Source organism: Hermetia illucens, chromosome 3 (assembly GCF_905115235.1).
Source record: "Hermetia illucens chromosome 3, iHerIll2.2.curated.20191125, whole genome shotgun sequence".
In the NCBI taxonomy this organism is placed as follows: domain Eukaryota; kingdom Metazoa; phylum Arthropoda; class Insecta; order Diptera; family Stratiomyidae; genus Hermetia; species Hermetia illucens.
This window is the reverse complement of record NC_051851.1, coordinates 144,381,083-144,405,737: the sequence shown is the minus strand read 5'-3', so window position 1 is coordinate 144,405,737 and position 24,655 is coordinate 144,381,083. Positions and strand designations below refer to the sequence as shown.

At 43.2% G+C, this 24,655-nt stretch overlaps 1 protein-coding gene across 2 annotated transcripts in view; it reads left to right on the top strand.

Moving 5' to 3' along the window:
* The window catches only part of LOC119653028, a 330,936-nt gene that overhangs the window by 258,776 nt on the left and 47,505 nt on the right, over positions 1 to 24,655 (top strand). For both annotated transcript variants that reach the window (XM_038057473.1, XM_038057472.1), the window contains exon 6: positions 13,377 to 13,572. In XM_038057473.1, coding sequence (XP_037913401.1) covers positions 13,377 to 13,572 — 196 coding nt within the window. The remainder of the gene's footprint in view (positions 1 to 13,376; positions 13,573 to 24,655) is intronic.

The following is a 24,655-nucleotide window of genomic DNA, read 5'->3' as shown; positions in this document are numbered from 1 at the left end:
TGAGTAGAATTTCGATGTCCGCCTTGCCTGCTTTTCAGCGAATGGCAAGCTGTTGATAGTATCAAAAGGGAATATATCTAAAGTGACCTATGCAAGAGAGACACTCCAGAGGAACTTGTATCTATTATCAAAGCGACATATATGGTTACAAAGCGTTACTTTCGGCATCGTGGAGAAATCTCAGAAGAATTTGAAGTTTAAAGCGCATCTTGTAACCAATACTTTCCGTTTTTTTTTCATGGTTGTTTTTTTCATTGTTTTTGGTTGGAGTCGACTAAGCTGATGACACCTGTTTACTCCCGCCCCAAGTCATAGACCTTGGGAAATTAGCCCGGGACTTGGAAGGGGTATAAAAACCAAGATCCTCAGTCTATATGATCACCTGACTCCTCCTATTTTCATTAATGGACAGTCAGTCCTAGGTGTTTTACGTAGGCAACTGTCATGGGGACTTAATCCCACGGTCTTCTTCTTATTATTATTATTCTGTTAAGGGAAAGTCACACCGCGTCCTTGAAGAACTATTGTGCCCCTTTTACTGGTTATAGTGTACCTATTGATCATAGTATCTCAAGCAGGCCTGTAACCGTTAGGAACTTTAGTATGTTCCCTACTTCCAGATCTTTCAGCTTTGCCTCAAGTATTAAGTGTTTTCCCAGATGTCTCGACCTACTTTGCACAAGTGCCGGACACTGTCCCAGGACGTGTATAGAGGTTTCGTCCTCCTCCTCACAAAACCTGCAGGCAGTGTCCGTAGATATCCCTAGCTTCCCTAGGTGATAGTTCACCCGACAATGACCAGTGAGAATTCCCACTATGATTCGGAGGTTCTTTTTGGTGGGGTTTAAGCAATCCTTTGTGCGCTTGGGTTCGTATCCCCCAATAAGCACCCTGGACTGCTCCATCCCTGGTAGGCCCACCCATTATAATTCCCTCAACCGTTCCTCTTCATCTCTTAGATTCATAGCCATGAAACCGTTTCCGATTCCACAGAAGGGTTCCCTGCGTCCCTGCTCCCTTCTTGGCTAGTTCGTCCGCTGCCTCGTTGCCCTCCAACCCAGCATGGCCTGGAACCCAAAGTATCCAAACCTTGTTGGACGAGCCGGGTGTATTCAGTCTCTCAAGGGATTCTCATACCAGTTTAGAGTTCACCTGGTTCGACCTAAGTGCCTTGATCGCTGCTTGGCTATCGGTGACAATAGCTATGTTCTGCCCCCTGTAGTTCCTTTGCAGATTAAAAGAGGCACATTTGTGTATGGCGTATATTTCCGCCTGGAATATGCTAGTGTACCTGCCCATTGGCTTGCACGGTCTTCTTAAGACACGGATTGATTTTATGACCACAATCAGAGCCCCACCGAAGCAAGCTACGAGGGTACCAGTCTATACCAAGTGCATGGCTTAGCATTCATACTGGTGGATGCAAGACCTATCTAAATCTCTACCGAACTAAGGAGTACGGCACCCGTGTTGAAACGCAACATCACACTCAGGCCCGAAGGTCTCTGTTCGCTTGAACGTAACCACAACCCCCATGAAGTTCCCACTAGGGGGTCAAGCGCAAACAACCGAGCTGTACGCACATACAACAGGAATTCTCCTGAAGTATGTGAGTCCAGGGGCTATCCCGGTTTCCATTGAACCAGTATACTTCTGGTGAGGTTCCGTGACCAATTGCCACTTCAAATAAGTCCCCGTGCAGACTCGGGTCTGATCGCTCTGATTAGGATTTTGGAGCATTAGCTTAGTGCATCACGGCCGGCAAGCCAGTGCGATGCAGCGTCTTCCGTTGGAGGTTCTCTTCGGCTACTTGGTTTTGGTTCAGCCAACAGGGTTGCCGCCCCGTCCTCCTCACCGTAGGCCGTAGAGCCGTTGGTTTATCTAGTCACTGCTGCTCGAAATCTCTAGGCCTTCATTAAATCGTATCAGAAGTCTCAATGGATAGACCACACGTTAAGGAAGCACACGATGTCACAGTCCTGTCTTTTCATAATCCTTTGGTATATTAGATACTTTAAGTAACATTCTAGGACATTTAGAGGCCTGTAATCGCCACAAGATCTCGATTTGCATTGTTTTAGGGAGTTCAACAGTGATTTTATGGTATGTAAATAACCTGCTTAAGAACTTCTTCCAACTTTTCTCGCGCAACTGCGAGATTCTACGGTGGTAATGAACGCGTTTTTAGAAAAAATAAGGGAGCCAGTAATGTTGATGTGATGCTGAACACCATGTCTGACGGACTCAGGGAGACTACCCGCGATAGCGATTTTGTGCATCATCTGGCTACGTGTTGGTCCACCGATATTCCGCAATGTCCTTGAAAGTTTTGTAGTGGTGCTCGGCATATACTGACAGATATGTTAAACAATAGTTACTCATTGGTGCTCAATTGTCTGTTAGCATCTTGAAGTATTTGATATCTAGTCTTATTGTTCCCATTCCGCCTCTTATGTAGCTCCTTTCAGTTTCCAAGGTTATGTTTGGAAATGTAAGGGAGTTCTGTGGACCGATTGGAAAGAAATTTTCTTTCTCTGTTTATGTCCCACGCACCCCTCATTCTGGGCTAGACCCCATACGGAGTAAACAACGTATTGTAACCACTTCGGTCACCTTGCTCCCAGCTTTGGTCAACATGTAGAGAGGCCAATGTAGACTCGAATCTCTATTGGAATACTCCGGGCTCAAATTACAACACGGCCCCAAATCCCCTGCAACAATCAGCGGAGAGTGAATGCTGAAGTCACCCATAATAAGGTCCTCCTTAATACCTATAAGTGGGAAGTGGATGCTTCAACAACCGCGGCCAACAGAACTTCTGGAGATGGAGCATCGATAGATGATCTTCATAACAACTTGAAGAACGTTATCATTGATAGGCCCCAGTCGCACTGAAAATTCAAGCGACTGTTTCATTGATAAATGTATAAAAATTATAAAGGCATCACTTTGCTGAGGATCATCTCCGAAATATTTTTGGTATCTTACTAGGCCGGATTGCCCCGTACGCCCAGAACATCATCACCCGATATCAAAGGGCTTCACTCCAGGCAAATCAGATTTTCTCTCTGTTCAAGTGCACTCAACTAATAGCCTATGTCGACAATATTGATATTATGGGAAGGACGACCCAAAATATGTGATCGATTTTTATCCAAATCGAGCAGAGGGTGGAAGATATTGGACTGCATATTAACAAAGGTAAGACAGAGTACATGGTGGCAACGTCAGCACCAAAAACCAAAGAAGCAACAACATCAAACGGCATTGGTCAAATCAGGGAAATATAGGTAGAAGAATACAACTTTGAGACAAGGAATAGAGTCGACGTAATCCGCGCACGGTTGTTGGCAGCCAATACACTCTATTTCAGCTAACAAAAACTGTTTCGCATGTCACCACACGGTCAAACAACTTACTGTACAAGGTAATAATATTGCCATTCCTCTGTTCCTCAAAGACTTGGATTCTTAGGAAGAAAAATTACATTCGTGAAAAGAACCCTTTAAAGAATGTTTGGCACTCTACAGGAAGATGGATGATCTCGTAGTCTTTGTAATGAGAAAATTTATGAACCTTATGAATATCACCACCGTCTGGCCGTAGTTAAAACCGGTTAGTAAGTTGCGGTAGGCATGGTTACTCAGTTCGAATGATTGAGAATGATCCAGGAAGACATAGCAGGCCCTGCCTCCGATTGAGCAATGGCGTAGACCAGGGCTTAAGACAACTTTTATAAATATCGAATTGGCGGGCCTCGGCGCAAAACGGGGATACCTGGAGTTCTTTAATAAGCCAGGCCCAGATGGGATACCGGTTGTTGCGCCGTTGATGGTGATGATCAGTTGTAAAGATTTCCATGCAAATGTATTTACGTCCTGAGTGTTCGTCGAATACACTTCATCGGAACGCATTGGAAAAGTTATAGGAGACAATACTATATTAGCTACTTATTTCTACCGCCTCGTAGCAATGATCTGTCCAGATCATCCAATGTTCATTATCAAATCGCCAATATATTTCCTCCTGACTAAGTTTCCGATCATTAGCCAATACGGCAATACGTCCAGAACCTCGGCTTTTATTAGACGGTTACTTGTCGTCGTAGCAGCTTTATAATGCTGAAAGTTTAACTAGAATACCTTCAGTAATTATCGGTTGTTTATTTGTCCTTTTCAAGGCTAACTCAGGCAAACCCAAGATAGTTCCAATGTCTTTAACCTTTCATCATTCGAAGATTCGATTCATAGTTCAAGAGTGACATCGTCTGCCTTGTGCTCGAGTGGACCACATACCGGTTACGAGATCCGCATACTGAGTCTTCCCCATGCTTCTTCTTGGATATGGTTAGTTTCCCCGTTCCGAACAAATTTTGCCGCATCTTGACTTACAAATGGATTCAAAGGTGTTGTCTTATTATCCACATGTGCCCCGAAAGAGGAGTTAATTGACGGTTCACAGGTCCCGCGACCCCAAGTGACGCAAAAGCTTTATTACTCTAAGGTTTTTGCTGGTGCCCCAGTGGTCCTCTTCAGCACCGTTTACTCTCGGTGTCACTTACCCATCAAGATGAGTTGCGTAGCAGGAGTTCATACTGGCTGTATTTGCTTCTGCATATTGAATGCTGATTTAGGTTGGCATGAAGTGGCCCTCTCTTCAAATTGGGCACCATTTCTTGACGGTAGACCAACTAGACAGATAAAATATACCTTGAATCCACTGGTGTGAATGGCAAACATGCAATAACCACCCAGACTGATACTTCCATGCTTAGGTGAAATAGTCCTAATGGATGCCTATTCTTTTCAATTCGAGAAGAAATCCTACTTACTTACTTAAACTTACTAGTTTTCAGGTTCAAAGTACGCTTCCAATCAATGCATATTTTGGTTATGTTACAAATGGAAAATGACATCTTGACACAACCTTTAAAGGACTACAAGGACCAAAAAAATTTGAGGGTCACCAAGTTTGCGAATGCATGATATATTTGTCTGCTAACCCCCAGAGCAGTATTTATTTACTGGTAAATCTGCATGACCACTTTAGGCCAATTATTTGCTTAATTCACATTTTACCTTACAATCTATTATAGGACACCGGTTGCTTTGATGTCTGCATGAATTTTGCCGGACTAGCAAATCTCGAAAACTGATGAGCATGCAGCTCTTCCTTGAATATGGAAATCAAATCCGGAAAATATCTCCCCTGCTATCCAAACGAAACAAAATCAATTTTTTATCGACTTCCTTATGCATTTATACAGAATTCAATCTAAATTCGGATTAAATCTCGGAGTATATGTATATTCAAATTCCTGGAGCTTTCCTGAATAAGCCGGATACAAAAGCCTCGCCATAATCAACCACAGTACCAACATCCTAAGTAGCAATAAAGTTAAATGAATGAAAGTCTCCTGAGGACTCTTTAGCGTTTTCACTATATCTCTGCACTTTCCTTCCGTCTATGCAAGCAAATTTCGGTATTATCCTTTCCATGAAAATGGCCTGAAGATGATGATTCTTGCTGTTGTCCCAATAGTCGTATTTTTCGTGAATATCGAGCATGAAGGATTAGTCTTTAGTGAGGAGGGAGGAAATGTACCAAATACAAATATTATGGCGTCGAGTCAAAATATTGTTTCTTGGGGATTGTTCTGGAGGAAGAGATTAGTGGGATGAGCAGTGTGTAACGAAAGTAATGAAAAGGGCTGATAAAGGTGCTTGGAACTGCGAATAGGGTCTTGAAAGCGCTAGCACTAGATTCTAGTATAGTATTAAAACTGGTATTGTAAGGGTGGAAGTGGACAAATATTTTCTTTTATATGTTGTGAATCCCCTTCCTCAAGATAGAAAATCTTCGCTGACCAGGACTTCGCACAACCTATCGTCGACGAAGGCGGAGGGTTGTAATTAAGATCGAAGTAGAAAACGGCCTAAATATTCATCCTAATCGACTATGGTCAATCAAGAGCGCAGAGTTATCCTAAAAATGCGAGAAGTGGGGAAAATTAACTTTGCAGGCAGCAGCATCTAAGTAGCCAGAACTGGGAATGTAGGAGTCTCCTGTTGGAGAGTCGCCCTTACGAAACGCGCGGCTCGTATCTCTTGCCTCCCTGGTCAATGAGATGTAGCTCCGACCAAAGTCTTTCTTCCTCCTCTACCGGCAAATATGCCAAGGAGATCCCCACGTTGGGCGGGCATCAAATTTCATTCAAATTTTGTCCTTGGAAGAATTCAATTGAGTAATCCGCCTTATAGTTTTTAAGTTGGTTTGTATCGTGACTGTAGTCAGCCCAAAGACTCACTTGGGAGGAACCTATTATAAGCAATCTACTTCCACATGCCCCACCAAGTGGCATACGAATCTACATGAGGTCGCTTCCCTGCGAGTTCACCAACTTAAACGTCAGTTCCAATTCCTATCACTTCTACGGTACGGAGGATATCTCTTCCCTTCGGAAATTCATATTAAAAAGCTCAGCGAGCACGTCCAGTGTAGGTTTCACTGCCAGATCAAGGGCCTTATTTGGTATGCTGTCTAGGCCTACAGCTTTTATGTCTTCTATTCTACTGACAACTTAGTATATAACCTGTTTCTGAGAGTCGACAGTGGCCCTGCTTTCTTAAGAGATAATTTTGGATAAGCAATCGAATAGCACGTGATTCGTGGCTTCTGAGTTGTTCCCTCACAATTCTTTAAGTACACTCCCACTAGTTAACGTCCGACTTTGAACAGAACTATTTGCTCAGTCTATAATTAGGTTGAGGTCCCCGCGGGTTTCCTTAGAGGTATGTATCTTTCGTGACTGATCCTACCTATTATCTCTGAGGGGCTTATCCGGTTCGGGCATGCCAGTATTGAATGCTTTAGCATTCCATTGCATTATATGAGGAGATTTGCCATGGAGGGACTTGCTTTATACAGGTATACCCACACCTCCGCTGGTATACCCACATCTCCACGAAGGTTTTCTTATCCATTGCTGTTGCAGACCAACCTGGCGTCGTTCAAAGTTTCGATTTTTGGGCTGGAGCGGGGTTTTCTGCCTTGTGACGCTCTCCCTAGTTTAAAAGAATTGCCTGGTAGATACGGAGATTGTAGGCCTAGTCAAGCTTAAGACTGACTGATCCTACCTACTATCTCTGAGGCGCTAATCCGGTTCAGGTATGCCAGTATTGAATGCTTTAGCATTCCATTGCATTATATGAGGAGATTTGCCATGAAGGGGCTTGCTTTATACAGGTATACCCGCATCTCCGCTGGAATATCCACATCTCCATGAAGGTTTTCTTATCCATTGATGTTGCAGATCAATCTGAAGTCGTTCAAAGTTTCGGTTTTTGGACTGGAGCAGGGTTTTCTGCTTTGTGACACTCTCCCTAGTTTCAAAGAGTTGCCTGGCAGACACGGGGATTGTAGGCCTAGTTAATTTTAAGTGATATATGAAGCACCCTTTTCGTTAATATCATGTAGGCAGGTTTTTCGTATCACTTTCAGCTAGGGGAAAAAAATCACTTTCAACTTCCGCTCTGCTAAGCAAGTCACCAGCATTATCACAATTTAGCCCTCTTGTATCAGGAACAAGGCTGTCAAGGACATGCTCATATTCTAGAAAAAGTAAACTTGATGGAGCATATCACCTGCATACACATACACCATTAAATTAAGTTGACATAACCCCAATAAACAATGCACTCTCCCGCAATATACTTTTTCAATACGTCAAGATTCGAACGACAAGTGCTTGTATGAATGATGTTGATGTATGAGGCGTGTAGAAACCTGTTTAGTAAGATCTGTCCGCTTAGATAGTAAATCATCTATTCAAAGCAACATTTTTTGGAGACTAACAATTTCTGCGCTGCATGAGATTGCATGAGAGGCTTCCTAATGATAACATTCAGATCATGATAGTTAATGTAAATGCCAGCCTAGACCTTGACAACACCTTCCTTGGGCATATGATATGGAGGCATGTTCTTGGTGCGCCCAATAACAGCAGTGAAGGGTTTGCATATTGCTACAAGTCTCACTACCTGTTCATCGGTGACACATCATACTAATGGCTTGGTATGAGGGGGTTGGTTTTCGACCGACCGGAAATGAACATCTAATCAGATCGATTCCATGAATTGGAGCTTAAGAATAGAAAGCCTTCATTGTTTATCATAAGGGGCAATTCAAGGGGATAGAAATTTCTGGGCTGGCAACCTGCAAATTTCAGTACTCCATTGTTACCGAAACAACAACGTTACCTAGGATAGGGGTTGACCTCATGGACTATGATTGGTTCCTATGGTCACCAGATTTCCCTCTCTATCCGACTAGAGCGTGAATTCCAACGATATAAACCGAACATCCTGAGTCTGAACGTGAACTCTGAAAACGTCTTGTTCGGAGAGATGATGTTTCTGGTTTCTGGATTTCGGCAGTTTCCACCGTCTCGTCATTGGCGGCACATTATTCAAGCACAGAGCCTGCAATGAGGTCAGCTTGGTTTCAACTGACCGACACCGTACGAGTAATTAGATTGTCCACTTTGCGATTAGCAAAGTGAAGCTGTTTCCTGCATGTATCGTTGAACGATTTTTGAAGTGATCAAAGTACTACTCAACACTCTCAATGCAGCTTGACTATCGCTACAGACTGCGATGCGCCTGCCCTTCAACCGTTCGTCAATCATCCAAGACCCTTGTTTATTATCCCGAAGGAAAAGTTCATTTCTCGTTTTTATTCGAGAGGTAGACTCTTGCTGCAGAACCATTTTCTGTTTTTGAGCCATCGGTGTAGAAGACGTCCGTATATCCTGACACGTATTCTTCTGGTTCGTCCCAGATTTCACTTTGTTTCAAGATAACATCATATCTTCTACCAAACTAATGTATGGAAATCTGAGAATCGAAAGGCATTGCGAAAACTAGCTTCAGTTCTCCCAATGACTCTTCCAATGCTCTGTCGATTGTCCCACCTATACAGGCCATAAGCTGCGAGAGCTCGTTTCATCTTTATGTCTACTCCTAAAAATCTCTCTCTTCCTAAAAATAGAATAACTTCCAGATATTTCACTTTCTTGGAGACTTGAAGGGTTGCATCTCTCATCTCTGGAAGGCAAAATCCATTCAGCTTCCTCCTTTTTGTAGATAATACCTGAGACATCAACTGTCAATCACATCAACGGCGCGTTGTGTATTCCTACACAGCATCCTGAGATCTCAACCAACAGCAAGCACAGCCACGTCATCCACATAAGCTTGAACGTGTATTGGCAGATTTTTCAGTTCGCATAGCAGTGAGTCGATGAGCATACTCCACAGAAGTGGCGGTAGCACCGCTCTTTGAGGGCAGCCTTTAGTTGCTTCAGTTGTTAGGTAACGATCAACGCCCACTTCAGCACACAACAATCTCTGTGTTAGCATAGTTTAGATCCACTTTATTAGAGTTTCGTCAACACAATTCGAAACCAAAGAATGAAGAACAGACTCACAGGATTTTCCACGTTGGTAAGCATATTAGTTTTCAATTAGTGGGTCCGACCTTAGCGCCTTGTCGCAGATATGTCGCTCAACCAGCCTCTCTAGACATTTCAGCGAAAAGTATGTTAAGCTGATTGCCTGAAGTTCATTGGATTTGAATAGTCATCTTTCCCAGGATTTGGCATGAAGACTACCTTCATCTTGTGCCAAGAAGAGGGCAGATAGCCCAGGGCAAGACATCCTCGAAAAATATTTCCTAGAAGTTGGTCTAAGTGCTCTATACCATCCTTTAGCATCGTTGGGTAGATGCCATTCATGCGAGGTGCTTTGAAGTGTTCAAATGATAGTATAGCAGCTCTCGGCTTTTCATTAGTAAGAACCGCTCTCACAGTGTCCCAATTCCGCTTGCAAGACCCTCGTACTAGAGGGTTTGCAGAAACCGCCAATTCTCTTCTGAGACCGGATGGTGTACTTCCAAGAGGGTCTGTATAGACTCAATTCTGGAGTTCGTCAAAGTACCATTCGGTTTTCTAAGAGAGTCCAACTTGGCCAACTCATCCTTATTAAGGACTCTGCACAGCCTGGAAGTCCCCCTTTCACCTTCCAGTTCCTCACAGTATGTCCAAAACGGTCTCGTTACCAAAATTTTTACAAGCCTATTATATTCACACTATGAGGTCCGGAAGTTTTGCCAGTCTTCACCTTTATTGCTTTTGCAAGCACGATTTAGAAATCCTCCGGCTGATTTCCTGAGTCTTCGTAGTTCTCCGTTTCACCATGGAACAGTTTTACCACGTTGGCCTCAAGAAATAGGACAAGCCTCTTCAAAGCAGTCCAAAAGTGTGTGATTCAGAGTTTTCAATTGATCTTCTATTGTTAAAGGAGTCCTTAGTAGCCTGGGGAGCTCAACTTTGTCGCCAAGAAATTCATTGAACTTTGTCCAATCCGTTTTCCAAGGATTCCGTGTTTGTAGTACAGGCTATTCACCTGCAATAGTCAGGCTAAATTTTAAGCAACGATGATCTTAGGTGAAGTTATCTAACACTCGCAAGTTTCTACTCATCTCTTGCAACTTTGAAGTGCAAATTGTTAGGTCAATTACTTCACTTCTTCTTGGCCCCATGAACGTAGGGGCGCACTCAAGTAAGCAGAGGCAACTATGACATTTTTCCTCTTACCATTAACCTGGTATTGTAAGTTGACCGCAACAAGGTCTTGGGAACCGAATTGTCCCAGCATGTTTGGCTCTAACAATTTTGACATCAGAACGCAGGTCCTCAGTCTCGAGGATCTTTCATCGAGGAAAATCCTAGCCCCCTTAACTGATCCAATACCACAGAATCTGTCGAAGCCATCCCATTACTCTTGAACCAGAAATATATGACAGTCCTGCAACTTTGCCAGCCTTACCGCCGGTAGATAGGAAGAAGGTTTGGCATGCTGCAGGTTAATTTGGCGCTAACTGAAAAGTCTTCTGCGTTCAGTATGGATCTCACCGGGGCCAGCTGTCGCTTTTTTGCGTCCGATTCCTCTGGATATCGCCACACTTAGTGGTGTAGCAACCTCCATATCCTTCTTCCCAAGAAACTTCGCCTTCTTTCACAATCCCTTCCGTTGTCGTCGGCTAGGAGCCCTCCCTGGTTCACGGTGTCTGAGCTGCATGGATCTGTTTTCATATACTGGCATTAAACCAGTTGCGTCCACATCACCAGTTTCCCTTTCTTTCGTTTTTCCGAGTATAAGCGAAGGAGAAGGTTCTGACAGGCAAGCTGTAGTCCCTTCTCCCTTGCTGCTAAAGTTTCCTTCTACCGAACCTTGCTCTCCCGTATTTTATAAGAGTTAGACAATAGTGTCACCGAGAGGCCGACCGTAGTCAGGCTTCCAGTTCCTCTCATTAAGGGAGTTACTGTACTATCCTTTCTGGCTGACCGCACCGTAGATACCGGATGTAAGTTTTCCACTGAAGTGGAAAAAGCCTGTCTTCCATAGATTTCTCCGTGGCGAAACATGAATTAGGTGAGGCTTACAAAATCTGTGCCTTGTTTACGACCTGATTTCTCAAAGTCGCGAGTGGATTCGAAGTCTGTGAATTCTTACCACTTGGAGAGGTATAATCCTTTGTTTCCATCTTCATGTGTTTTTGGACACCCTTAGTGTAGTAGTAAACTACCACAAGCTCCCCCACCACGACAAGGTGGTGTCCGAGGAGGAGTTAAAAGCGTTACGAAGGATTTTCGTTCCCTCCTTCTTAGAGGATAATAAACATTCTAGAAGATCCCCGCTTTTGCAAACAGATTTTCGCCTCATAACAATAATTAAAATATCGCCATTCGCCTTTATGAACCCTTGCCGCTTCACTCTTCAGTCCAGGCTTGTCAGTCGATGGCCTGACGTCTGAGCCTGAGTGCCAAATAGCCCTTGACTTGAATATCAAAAATGTATTAGGATCTAATAAGCGATTAAATACAATAGGGTGAAAGCTATGTGGGAAGCCAAAACTCAACCGGTGATCAGGAGGTAGCTCATGAATAAATATTCCCAGGAGAGTCTAGACTTGAGCAACTCCGGGAAAAGAAACAACCTTGATGAATCCATTGCTTTTTAAGGTTCCCAAGGTTTTAGCTTCTCAAACTGACACCCAAATGATTACTCAGCTCGGAAGTTAATCCCACATTCCTTTTAATCTTAACCTTGAAGTGGGTAGAATATCCTTTCATTCCTAGCGCAAAAAATAGATCTATTCAGTATCATGACTGACAGACTTTCAACCACGTCTCTATATTCACTTTCAAATGAAATCCCTTCCACCGAAAGACCAAAGAATATATTTTTGCTGCCTTCAATGAATAAATTTGCATCAGAAATTAACAAAAAAAAATTTTGTCTAACGCCACCTTCAGCTCCTAAAATACAATTTCATCCTTCACTGTAAGCCTTTCTATATGTTAACCAGGAAAGGAATCATAGTCACAGCAAACTTTCGTTCACTTAGCAAACGAGTTCAGACATTGTTTCTCTGATGAACGAATTTATCTTGCTCACCCTCAATTTTCCAGCTCCCTGGAAGCAACGCGTGTGGGTCCAATATCCTTTACCATATCCACGTTTAAAAAAATGTCGTCATCTAGTTTCAAATTAGAAAATTGAAATTTATTCGCTACCCCCGAGGAAAAGGAACAATGAATGATAACGGTGAAAAAAAATGCCGGCTCACTCTGCAGGATATGATAATGTCTTTGACCGTAGAGAAAAGACAATTTTCTTCAAGAGCACTCTTCGTTTTCCGTCCTTGCTGTATAGCCTCGTTTTGCTTTTTTGTTTTAGATGGGAACCCACGCAATGGGGACAGTCTCTGTGACACTCCCGTCCTTAACTAGAATGAATGGCGCAGATGAGTACCGAGAAAATATATAACTAGTTCAGAGCGAAATTACTATGAAGGCGAGGCTTGCGCGAATAATTTAATAAAAATAAAATTAAGGGTTGACTCCTTTCATGTTGGAAAATTGCCTCAAAGGATATGTCTCTGAGGCAACGGAGCAGGAATGAATGATGAAAGATTGTGTGTAGGTGGTATAATCTCGTTGACTTGAAAGCCTTAATCTAGGCCCACTAGCAAATTGGTAGCACTGGAATTCGTGGAACTTAATAAATTGGAATAGCCAACGCCTGGAAGAAATTTCCTTTATTTCATACCAACTCAAGTGGAGTGCTTTCCACGTGTTATTTTCATTTTACGAATGGATTTTTTTTTCGTATTTTTTGCCACATTTTCTAACTAAAGACTTTTCCATCTACGCGTTTTCCAGTCCACCCGATCAATTCATTTTTGTCTAAATCTTTCAGTTTTCTTTCAATAATCAAATTTGAATTGTTTTAATGAATCCACATTTCTTTCAGATCTGGTTCACCGTGGGGTCTTGCTAAGCGGCTCAGCTCTATCTCCATGGGCCATACAGAAGGATCCATTATTCGTTAAGCGACGTGTTGCCGAGCAAACCGGTTGCCACGGAGACTTACTAGTGGACGATCTAGCTCCTTGCTTACGGACCAAATCAATAGCGGAACTACTAGCTGTTAAGATCGATTCGCCAAGGTAAGAAATTATCCAGAACAGAAAACAAGTTGTCATATCGTCCTTATTCATAGACAGTAGTCTATCCGAAATAAGTAACTACCATTTCAGCGTAACGCAATAAGGGTGAACACTATTTTCTCTAGGAATTTCTGGTACAGCTTTTGAAGCTTTTATCTAACTTAAACAGACTTCGTATTTGTTTCATGTGCGAACAATATTTTCCCCGAGATATAAGGGATCCTAAATTCACATTCACTTGACGTTTAACCGGACCAGATGGAGAGCAACTTACTTTCACTTTTTTGGTCCACGGACCCCTCGTTTTGGGCAAGTAATCAAAAAGTAGAAAGAATGACTAACATTTTCGTCCAGGGTAGAGGCAACTCATCAGGCGGTGCCTCACTTCTAATCTGGAAGCAATGTGACCGAAAGTGGCAACGGATGGAAAAAGCTCCAAAAGGTAATAGTAAGTTGCTCTCCATCTGGTCCGGAACAAAAAATTTAGCTATATCCTGGCTTAGGATTAAAGTACTGGCGATTTTAAATTGGATAGAATACGCACCTTTGTCGACTTTACGATTATACAAGTCAGGAAACTGGAAGCTGGACGCTTCAGGTGTGAGGTTTTGTATATTTCTTTTATAAAGACATTTGAGTGTGAATCCCATTGATACGTGGCACGTAATATACGCATATATTATATGAGAATATCCACTTTCGGGTTATGTTGACATTCAAAATCTTGAATTTTCAAAGAGCTCCGAACTCCCCGCATTTCCAACAAGTGTCAAAACTAAGACCGGGCTCAGAAAGTACTAACCTTTCATTTGATATCCCACATGACTATATTTAGTGAAAGAAAATTGTACACCCCCCTTTTGCCACACAGGATGTGACTTACCGTATGCGTGAATGTTCATAGTTCCCACCTTTTCACCTAATTTGGTGTCAATCGGTGCTACAGACTCCGAGAAAATTGCGTGTGACGGACGGACAGACAGACAGACAATAAACAAAACCTTAATTAAAACAAGCGATTTCCATTTAGTGCCACTGTCGTCAAGTTGCTCCTTGGACACAGGTGAGGCAGCGTCGATGAGTTGCCTCTCCGTTAGAAGAAATCGTTAATCGTTTTTTCTACTTTTTGAAAAGTTTACTTTTATCTGCACAGGACGACGCCATTGAGGGGGGGGGGGCAAACTCTCTCAACACGAGCCTTACTGGCTCCAATATTCGTCGCTGCTTTTAACTTGCCTCCGGTGCATCATAGATACTGGGAAGATTGACCTGCTTTTCTTCTGAATCGGATCATGGCCAAATGGTTCTGGATTTGGAAAGAAAGACAATAAGAGTGGGACTGAAGGTAGGTCGCCGCATTTTCCCTCTCTGCATTAATAGGGAGAGCATCGAAAGCGTCGATCAGTTTGTATATCTTGGATGCGTAAATTCTGCTGACACTGACACCGAACTTGGTGTCGCTCAACGCTTTAACAGCACTAGATCCGCTTTCACTGCATTGTCTAAAATCTTGAAATGCAGTTATCTCAACACCAAGATCAATTTGAGACTTTTCTGCGTTTGTATTCTTTCTTAATTACATGTCATTCGACAGCTCGAAGTTTCCGTAATATACTGGCCTGATATTATTTCGAGCTAAGAACTTGGTCGGCACACAGGATAGTCACATGTTGGGCGATGTGCTGGAAGGGCGGAAATGGCACACATATTAAGGAAAGGCGAAAATTCCATTCCTCGACTCTTCCAAGACAACTGATGAATTGAGCATTTGGTGCAGAGCAGTAGAGGAAGAATGCGGGCATCTCGGGAAGTACTGAAGAAGATTAAGGGCACTTCAGCGTACCGCGAACAATGGCGCGTGGGTGTTGTTGACGCGCTATACCCCACCAAGGAGTGAATGACAACCGTTTATAAAATGTTTGCATCGCAGAATAATTCAATCATCGATTTCTCTTCGTCAAGCCTGAGACACAGCACATTATATCAGTTACCAGTTCCTCCCTTGTGGCAACTGAGAGAAAATTGGACCCAAACAGCTTCACCTTGGTGCTGACATACCCTCATTTCAAAATTCTAGATTAATCAACAAAGGGGGGGAGGCTTTGCAATGAAGATTCAAGACACAATATCGATATTATGGGGTCCAAGCTTGGATGGAAAGATAGGTTACTTGGGTAGGGTTGGGTATTGCGGCTCCACATTGCCGCTTGTTGGTCCTGAATAGAAACCCATAGTTTCCCCAGGTGCTAATTTAGCCTGTAATAACCAGGGAATATTCTTTGTATAATCCAAAGGCTCTTGTTGATGAAATTTAAATAATCTTTCAAGCGATTCAGTTCGCATCCCACCATGAGGACCCTAAACTGTTTCATTCCAGGTAGGTTATACACCTTCCTGATACCACAAAACTCATCCAGTACTTGAATTCTAACCCAATAGCGCTGAAACCTAAAATTTCTAAGCCTTATTGTAGCTGAGAGTATTCAGGCAAACACATACCAGTTTCGAGTTCACCTGGTTGACTTGGTCCCCTATATTTCAGTCTGGAAGATAATAGTATACTCATACATTGGTTCAAAGTGCATCGCGCTTGGACCAATAACCCCAACGCCGAATCTCAGTTGCTGTTTTACAGCCACGCTTTCCCAGTTTGCTTTTTCACTCTCAAGTGTTTCAAATTTCTCGTCGAAATGAAACCTCATTGTCATTCTATCCCTCGGTATCATCAGTTCTGGATGCCGTCTAAAAAAAGTCAATCTTCCTTCAATTTAGGCTGCTCTCCGCCTCATTGATATCACTGAACATTTTGAAGACTGCCTTCCCACATTGTGAACAAACTTGAAAGGTGTTCAACCCAATGCAATGTCGGAACTTCTAGCATACTTGCTTGCTATCTCGCATCTCCAGTCCAGGAGGCCAGAATGTTCCCCTCTCTCTTTCGGACTAGGGCGTCTCGCATCTCTGTATGCCATGTATTGTCGAAAGCTCCTTCGACTTCCGAAAACGCACACAGTGTTATTCTTTCAGCTTCTATAGCATCGCACTGTATATCCGCCATCTGATACTGGACAGTTTCGGTTGACTGTCCTGCCCAGTGAACATGTTGTCATAGATGTAAGCGATAATAAGTTGGAGAGTCAGTTCTAAAGCAGCTGTCGTAGGCCATGTCCACTATTTTGAGTATAAAAGATGGCAAAACGATCGAGAGTTAAAGTGAAAAGGATCCTGTTCATCGACTTTCGGAATAAATACCGCTTTTGATGGCCCCTATGTCTTTGATATATATCCAAAGGTGTGTTGCCCTTTGTCGCCCTTACGGGAAACCAAAGGTGATTTCTAGGCTGATTTCCTTCCAATCTTACTCTGGTTTCCAAACATACATCTTTTGCTTGTTTCCAATTTGCCTTTTTCCTCCTTATGACTGTTATTAGAGGTCAGACAGAACATCGTCTTCCGCCCTGAGATAGGACCTCGGAAAATGTGCTTCGAAAAGCAGATGAACCTTGTTCTACTTACCTCCTTATTGTTAAATTTCTAATGTTCCTTCTTCAGAGAGTTAGAAGGTATTGCCCTATCAGTGGCTACAGCATTGTTATAGTCAGGATGGTTCTGTGCTTTGGTCAATCTCTGATTCCCTAATTTCGTTACCATACGTCCTCCGTGCGTTTTTGTACCTTGGGGCCACCTTATATTTTGACTAGGTTTTAGTTGCACCTGGGTACATTCCTTCATGACTTAAATATCTCCATCGGACAGCTTGCCTCATATGCGTTATCCAGTTCAAGTTCGCTACTCATGTAGCCACGATATTATTGATTAGGTGCCTAATATAAGAGTTCTTATCTACACATATTCTCCTGAAATTTTTTAGCATTCTTTCTTCTTCTTATAATACTGTAATTCAATATGGAAGGCTCATCATAACAGAATTCCCTAGAGTTACGTCTAGTGCAACTAGTCTGGTGCACCTTCCACCTTGCAGGTCACAAATTTACCCCCGTTTTTCTCCAATGTATGATAGAAGTATCAAGTACCTCCTCCGACATGAGAGTTTTATGTGTCTCGCTGCCCGCCATCAGCCTAAAAGGTGCATGTGTAGATTGCTTAATTTCTTCTCCTCTGTGGACAACAGTTTCACCGCTCTTTTCGCCCCTATGGCCTCCTTTGGGAATCTCGGTAAAGTTTCCATCCGATGTGTCCTTCCATGGTTGTAAATGTGCGCAGATATGACGCCAAATGTAATTGATGAGGCATTTATGGTACATGATTGCTTCCCCTGATTGTGAGTTCACCTTTGCTCTCTACCTTGCATCTAAAAACTCTCTTCCACATCGTCTAAAATCCTTTATCCTTAACACTAACGGGGTTATAAGATTCTCCATTTCCATCGCTGTGGCCTTGGGAAAGTATTATTATTATTATTCTGTTAAGGGAGAGTCGCACCGCGTCCTTGAAGAACTATTGTGCCCCTTTTACTGGTTATAGTGTACCTGTTGATCATAGTATCTCAAGCAGGCCTGTAACCGTTAGGAACTTTAGTATGTTCCCCACTTCCAGAAGTTTCAGCTTTGCATCTGGTATAAAGTGTTCTCCCAGATGTATCGACCTACTTTGCACAAGTGCCGGACACTGTCCCAGGACGTGCATAGAGGTTTCGTCCTCCTCCTCACAGAACCTGCAGGCAATGTCCGTAGATATCCCTAGCTTCCCTAGGTGGTAGTTCAGCCGACAATGACCAGTGAGAATTCCCACTATGATTCGGAGGTTCTTTTTGGTGAGGTTTAAGCAATCCTTTGTGCGCATGGGTTCGTATCCCCCAATAAGCACCCTGGACTGCTCCATCCCTGGTAGGCCCGCCCAATATAGTTCCCTCAACCGTTTCTCTTCGTTTCTTAGATTCATAGCCATGAAACCGTTTCCGATTCCACAGAAGGGTTCTGGCCCGTGTAAAGGCATCCCTGCTCCCTTCTTGGCTAGTTCATCCGCTGCCTCATTGCCTTCCAGCCCAGCATGGCCTGGAATCCAAAGTATCCAGACTTTGTTGGACGAGCCGAGTGTATTCAGTCTCTCAAGGCATTCCCATACCAGTTTAGAGTTCACCTGGTTGGACCTAAGTGCCTTGATCGCTGCTTGGCTATCGGTGAAAATAGCTATGTTCTGCCCCCTGTAGTTCCTTTGCAGATTAAAGGAGGCACATTTGTCTATGGCGTAAATTTCCGCCTGGAATATGCTAGTGTACCTGCCCATTGGCTCAAAGTACATTTTCCTTGGATCAATGACACCGGCACCCGCTCCTTCTGCTGTGAGGGATCCGTCAGTGTACCAAGTAATCGGTTGCTGGTTTAAGCCGTATGTCGCAGCCACGCTCTCCCAGTTTGCCTTGTTACTCCAACGTGTTTCAAACTTCTTATCGAAGTGAAACCTCGTTGTCATGTTGTCCCTCGGTATCAGTAATTCGGGATACCGCCTAGAAAGGATATCAATCTTCCTTCGATTTAGGCAGCTCCCCGCCTCACTCATGCTACCGGCCATCCTGAATATTGATCTCCTTGCCTGCATCTGTATGTGCAGATGGAGAGGGGTTAATCCCAGATGGACCTCCAGGGATGCCGTTGGGCATGTTTGCCCCACTGATACACACGCAAGCCAGCCTTAGGAGCTTATGTAATTCCCTGGCTTGTGTGCTGTGTTGGGTTCTTTCTGCCCAGATTACCGCTCCATAGGTAATCATTGGTCTTACTATTGCAGTATATATCCAAAGTAGTATCTTCGGGCTGCAACCCCATTTTTTTCCTGCTATGAATCTGCAAGTCATCAGAGCCCTCGTGGCTTTCCGACAAGTGTTTCCGACATGTGTCTTCCAGAGTAATTTTTGGTCTAGCGTGATTCCCAAATATTTGACCTCTGTTTCTCGTTTCACCTCCATATCATGTAGTGTTATGGCTTTCAGGTGATCCAGCTTACACCTCCTAGTGAATGGTACTATGGTGGTTTTGGTTGGGTTGATCCGCAGTCCCACCTTCCTGCACCAGGCACTAGTAACCCTTAATCCAGTTTGGATTCTATCACATAGGGTATCTTCATATTTGCCCCTATAGATTAGAACAATGTCGTCCGCGTAGCCCTGGACTTGTATTCCAGTATTAGTTAACACGTCCAGGAGTTCATCCACTACCATACTCCACATCAGCGGCGATAGTACTCCGCCCTGTGGACAGCCTTGAGTGGTATTCATGATAATAGAATTTGTACCTGTTTGTACCTCTATTTGTCTGCTTTCTAGCATTTTGCCCATCCAGAGTGCCAGGGTGTTTCCCACTCCTTCGCGGCTCAGGGCATCCTGTATCTCTGTGTGCGATGTGTTGTCGAATGCTCCTTCGATATCCAAAAACGCGCACAGTGCAATTTCTTTTGTTTCTACGGCGTCCCGTAGTACCTCTGTCAGCTGATACAGAGCAGTTTCAGTTGACCTTCCTGCCCGGTAAGCGTGTTGACAGTGATGTAAGGGATTACGCTTTAGCACGTTAGTTCTAATATAGTTGTCTATGACCCTCCACCGTTTTGAGTACGAACGATGTTAGGCAGATTGGTCTGAAAGATTTAGGGTGAAAAGGATCCTTTTTACCCGCCTTCGGAATAAAGACCACTTTTGCCCGTCTCCATGCCCTTGGTATGTAACCCAGTGCTATGCTCCCCCTTACCACCCTCAGAAGAGACTCTAAGATAATTCCTAGGCCTCTCTGGATAAGTGCTGGGAAAATGCCATCTGCTCCGGGAGATTTCATTGGTTGAAAGGTTCCCACTGCCCATCTTAGCCTAGCTTCTGAGCATACCTCTTTTGCTAGTTTCCAGCTCTCTTTCCTTTCCCTTTTATTCGTTGTTGGGGTGTCAGGCAGATTATTGTCGCCTGCCGCCGAGGGGTAGGACCCCGGGAAATGAGTTCTGAGAAGCAGATGTACCCTGTCATCCTCATTCTCGGTGAATGTCCCATCTTCCTTTTTCAAGCAGACAGAGGATATTCCCCCGTTTTTGGCTACAGCCTTGTACAGCCTGGTTGCTTCTGTGATCTGTTCAATCCCTTCACAGAATTCCCTAAAGCTGTTCCGTTTCGCTTCCCTGATGGCGTTGCTATACGCAGTCAGTGCATTTTTATACCTCCGCCAGTCCCCGGTTGGGAAAGTATAGGGGCACGCCTGATATATCATCCTTAGAACATGTCGACAGCTGTGCTCCTTCTAGCTTAACAATATGCACTCCTTTGCTTCCACAAAAGGACTCAGTATTCCCTTCACCACACTGGCATAGCTAACGGCTAGACTCCTGGCTCCTATCTTTGCTTCTGATCTAAACGAGATTTTCCTTCTCTTGGGTACGGATTTCGATTTCCTAGGAGTATTCTCTTCTTGTGGGCTGATCTTTGCTGCTCGCATCCCCTTTGATTCCACTATTGAAGAGTTAGATTTGTTCTGAACCTTCTTAAGAACTTCTTTCCATTCCAGTCTGTGGCCCTGAGGTCTGCCTTGTTCTTGGAGACCTTAGGTGCACTTGCATCCTGTGGACCTCTAGCGTACTCTTGCTTACCAGTCTTCTGAGCAAGGACCATAGTTGGTCTTCGCTATAAGCCAACGTTGGGCTTGGCTCCACTGCTTGATTTCCCCACTCCTCTTTTCTTGGGTGTAGTCACCTGGTTAGCAGTATAAGCTTTTTTTTTGTTTGTTTTTTTTTATATTTTGATTTATTGGCTATTTGATTGCCGTAAGTATTGTGATCCAGTATTCTAGTCCAGTTCAGTAGTTGGTATAACGCCATCCATTGTCAAGTCTATTCTGAAGGCTGAAGTTGAATTGCTGTTGACAGGCAAAATCTTTCTAAAAGAACGTGAGGCCTTTAGAACAGCATTTTTGTTATCACTTAAAAAGCTGGGCATGAAAACCATAGTGGGGCTTTTAACGGGCCACCATCCTTGAAATCCGCACATGCAAAAAATTGTGATAGGGATTTCGGCTATGTGAAGCCAATGGGAGGAAAAGGACGGGACGGACTTGTAGTTCTTACGCAACTGCCAGGCATGATCAGATCTCGGACGAAGTTACCTCGGCAAGGTTTTCTTCAACAAAGAGTCTGTGTGCTTTCTATAATACCTCTTAAAACGACTGCGAACATAAGACTCCTATAGCGGCACTTTTACAATCTTCGAGGAAAGGGGACAGGAGCACCTCAGTAGAAATTTGGATAGAATACTGCTGTTTGAAATACCGTATGGAAACAATGGTGTGTTTGAGAAAAAACAGAAAGCCTCCGCAGATTTTAAGTGAAAATTTGTGCACTGAGAGCTGAGTACTTGGAACTATGGTTGTCCTTAATCTCTCTACTCAACCTAACCGAGACGGTGCTGCGGTAATAATTGACCTGACAATAAATGAGAATAAGGCGGAAATAATGATATAGTTTAGAAGACGAAACAACAACAAATACAAATAGGATGACGACCACCTAGAAAACCACGAGACAAATGGAAGGATTCGATTTATAAAGCTTTCTAAAAACGGTTAAGACTTTCAAGGCGAATGCTTCGAAACTAAAATCGGTCTTGAATGTCCTATAAGATGAAGTGCAGACTATGAGGATGTCCTATGAAGAGTAATTAGTCAAAATTGGACGGATATTTGCATACATGCAACAACTAGCAAGTCGGGAAACCAGGACTTGGACGCTTCACGTATGAAACGTTTTGTGGATTTCTTTTATAAAAATATTTGAGTGGTCGTTTGTCCTATCAGCACGTAACACGTTATGTATATGCATATATTATGTCAGAATATTCACATTCGTGTGCAATGACACTGGAAAGCTTAGAATTTTCACTGAAATGAAAACTTTGACCTATTATACCTTTGTTAATGATAGTACGATTTCCATCAAACTTGGTAGAATCGTGCTTACATTATAGCCTATATTTTATGATTGTCAGATGAACTTAAAGGGGTTTTTGTTGTCATTTACTAAAAATTGTAGCAAAATGCTATTAATAATTTTATATCAGAAAATATCGGTATGCAGGATATTCCTGAGTCAGTTTTGTGATTTTTTTGTGGATTTTCCAGTTGAATAGATTCTGAGAATGGGTCTGTGAAAGAATTGATTACTTTTCAGCCCCCGTTTGCATTAAATGTGAGAACTGGGGTGATAATCGAGACCATTCATTTGATACCTCATACGACTATATGCGCATGTATGAAGACCCCCTTAAGTTCGACATAGGTCGATTTAACTCACAGCATGCGTGGGACTCCACAGTCTCCCACCTTCCCAACACATTTGGTGTCAATCAGTACAACCGTTTCTGAGAAAAGTGCGGATGACAAACAGACAGATAGATAGATCAGGTAGGCTCCCGGCTGCCATTTAAACATGCCAAGCAGCAATCTAATGGGCAGTAGGGATAGTACTAAACACTTTTGCATAAGTATTTACTGTGTACTCGAACGTATGCGCGGGCTTGAACGAAAGCTGATACTCATCCCGAAGCCAAACAAGTCACTTGGCGAACTTTCATCATCTTCTTCCTCTTTTTCTTCAGCCTTCGTCCCGTTCACAAGAGGGGTCGGCTAGTTTTGATCGGTTTGGCCACTTAGGCCTATCAAATACGTGATCTGAATGCAATCCCGAGGCTTTCAAATCCCCAGATGTTCAGATCAATCTTAGCGAGTGAATTCTCCTTAGCACGAATTACGTGATCATACCATCGAAAACGCGTCTCGCGCATTTTTTCCACGATCGGTACAACTCCATATCGATCATGGATATCCTCATTTCGGATGTGATCAAAACGTGTCACGCCACTAATCCAACGCAACATCTTCATCTCCATTACTGCAAGACGCCGTTCACTGTCTTTTATAGTTGGCCAACACTCAGAACCAAACATAGACAGGCCAATATACGTCCTAAATACTGTCGGTAAACTTTTCGGGCGAGTAATCTATAATAGATTGCTCCCAATTGCGGAAAAGGAAGGTGGGCTATCAGAGAGGCAAATTAATCGATGCGATTAATTTCGTGAGCAATCTGCCAAAATCGGCCGTTCAAGGAAACAAATGTTGTTTGATGGTAAACCTCGACATAAAAAGCAGCATCAACTTGGCGAAGTGGGGAAAAATCATTGAGACACCTGCCAGACTGGGTGCCGTGACATACTTTGTACGTATTGTCTCAAGTTTTTGATGGAAAGGCGACTTGGTTGCAACTCAGATGAGGTCCCTCATCTGAATATGGTGTACCACAATAATTAGTCCACTATCCTTTATTGTGGAACACAATATATAACGAATTGCTAACGTTGCACCGCCTTGGTGGTGTCACCTCCATTGAATTCGCAGATGACATCGTAATTACAATCGTAGTAAGCCACGTTGACGACGTAGAAAAACACAAAACGCACAAAGCAGAATACAGTGTACTGATTTCTAAGCGTATGAAGAATACGTCTACGAAAATTAAAGTCGGATAGTAAATTATGCATTCCCATCTTGCTCTCAAATATCTCGGGGTAATTTTCGAAGTTGTGCTGGAAGCAGCATCAGGAATATGCAGCTACAAAGGTGTCTAATATTAGCTCGTTGATCGCTAAAGTGCTACCGAATACAGGAAGCCCAAGGTATAACCGTCGCCAACTCATTTTAAGAGTGGCTACTTTCGTGTTATTGTACGCAGTACTTGTGTGGGTAGCCGTACTAGGTAAGGTCAACTTAATGTCCTTCGAATATATTACGCTTATCTAACGACATCTGACGACGCAGTATGTATAATAGCTGCGATAATGACTATTGACAGATTCACGGGCTCTGTTACGAAACTGGTAAACCTAAAGCCGTTTGACGACATTGCCGAGTGTCTGTTTATCTCTGGACTCATAGGTTAATACCGAATGTCAAAAGCTGGATTAAACGGAGGTATGATTTGGTACAGTTGCTAGGCGAACATGATAGTTATCGAAGACACTTTCACAAATTTATTCATTATGATTCTTCGAACTGTCCGATTTGCGAGTACGTAACGGAGGATGCGGAGCATGTACTGTTCC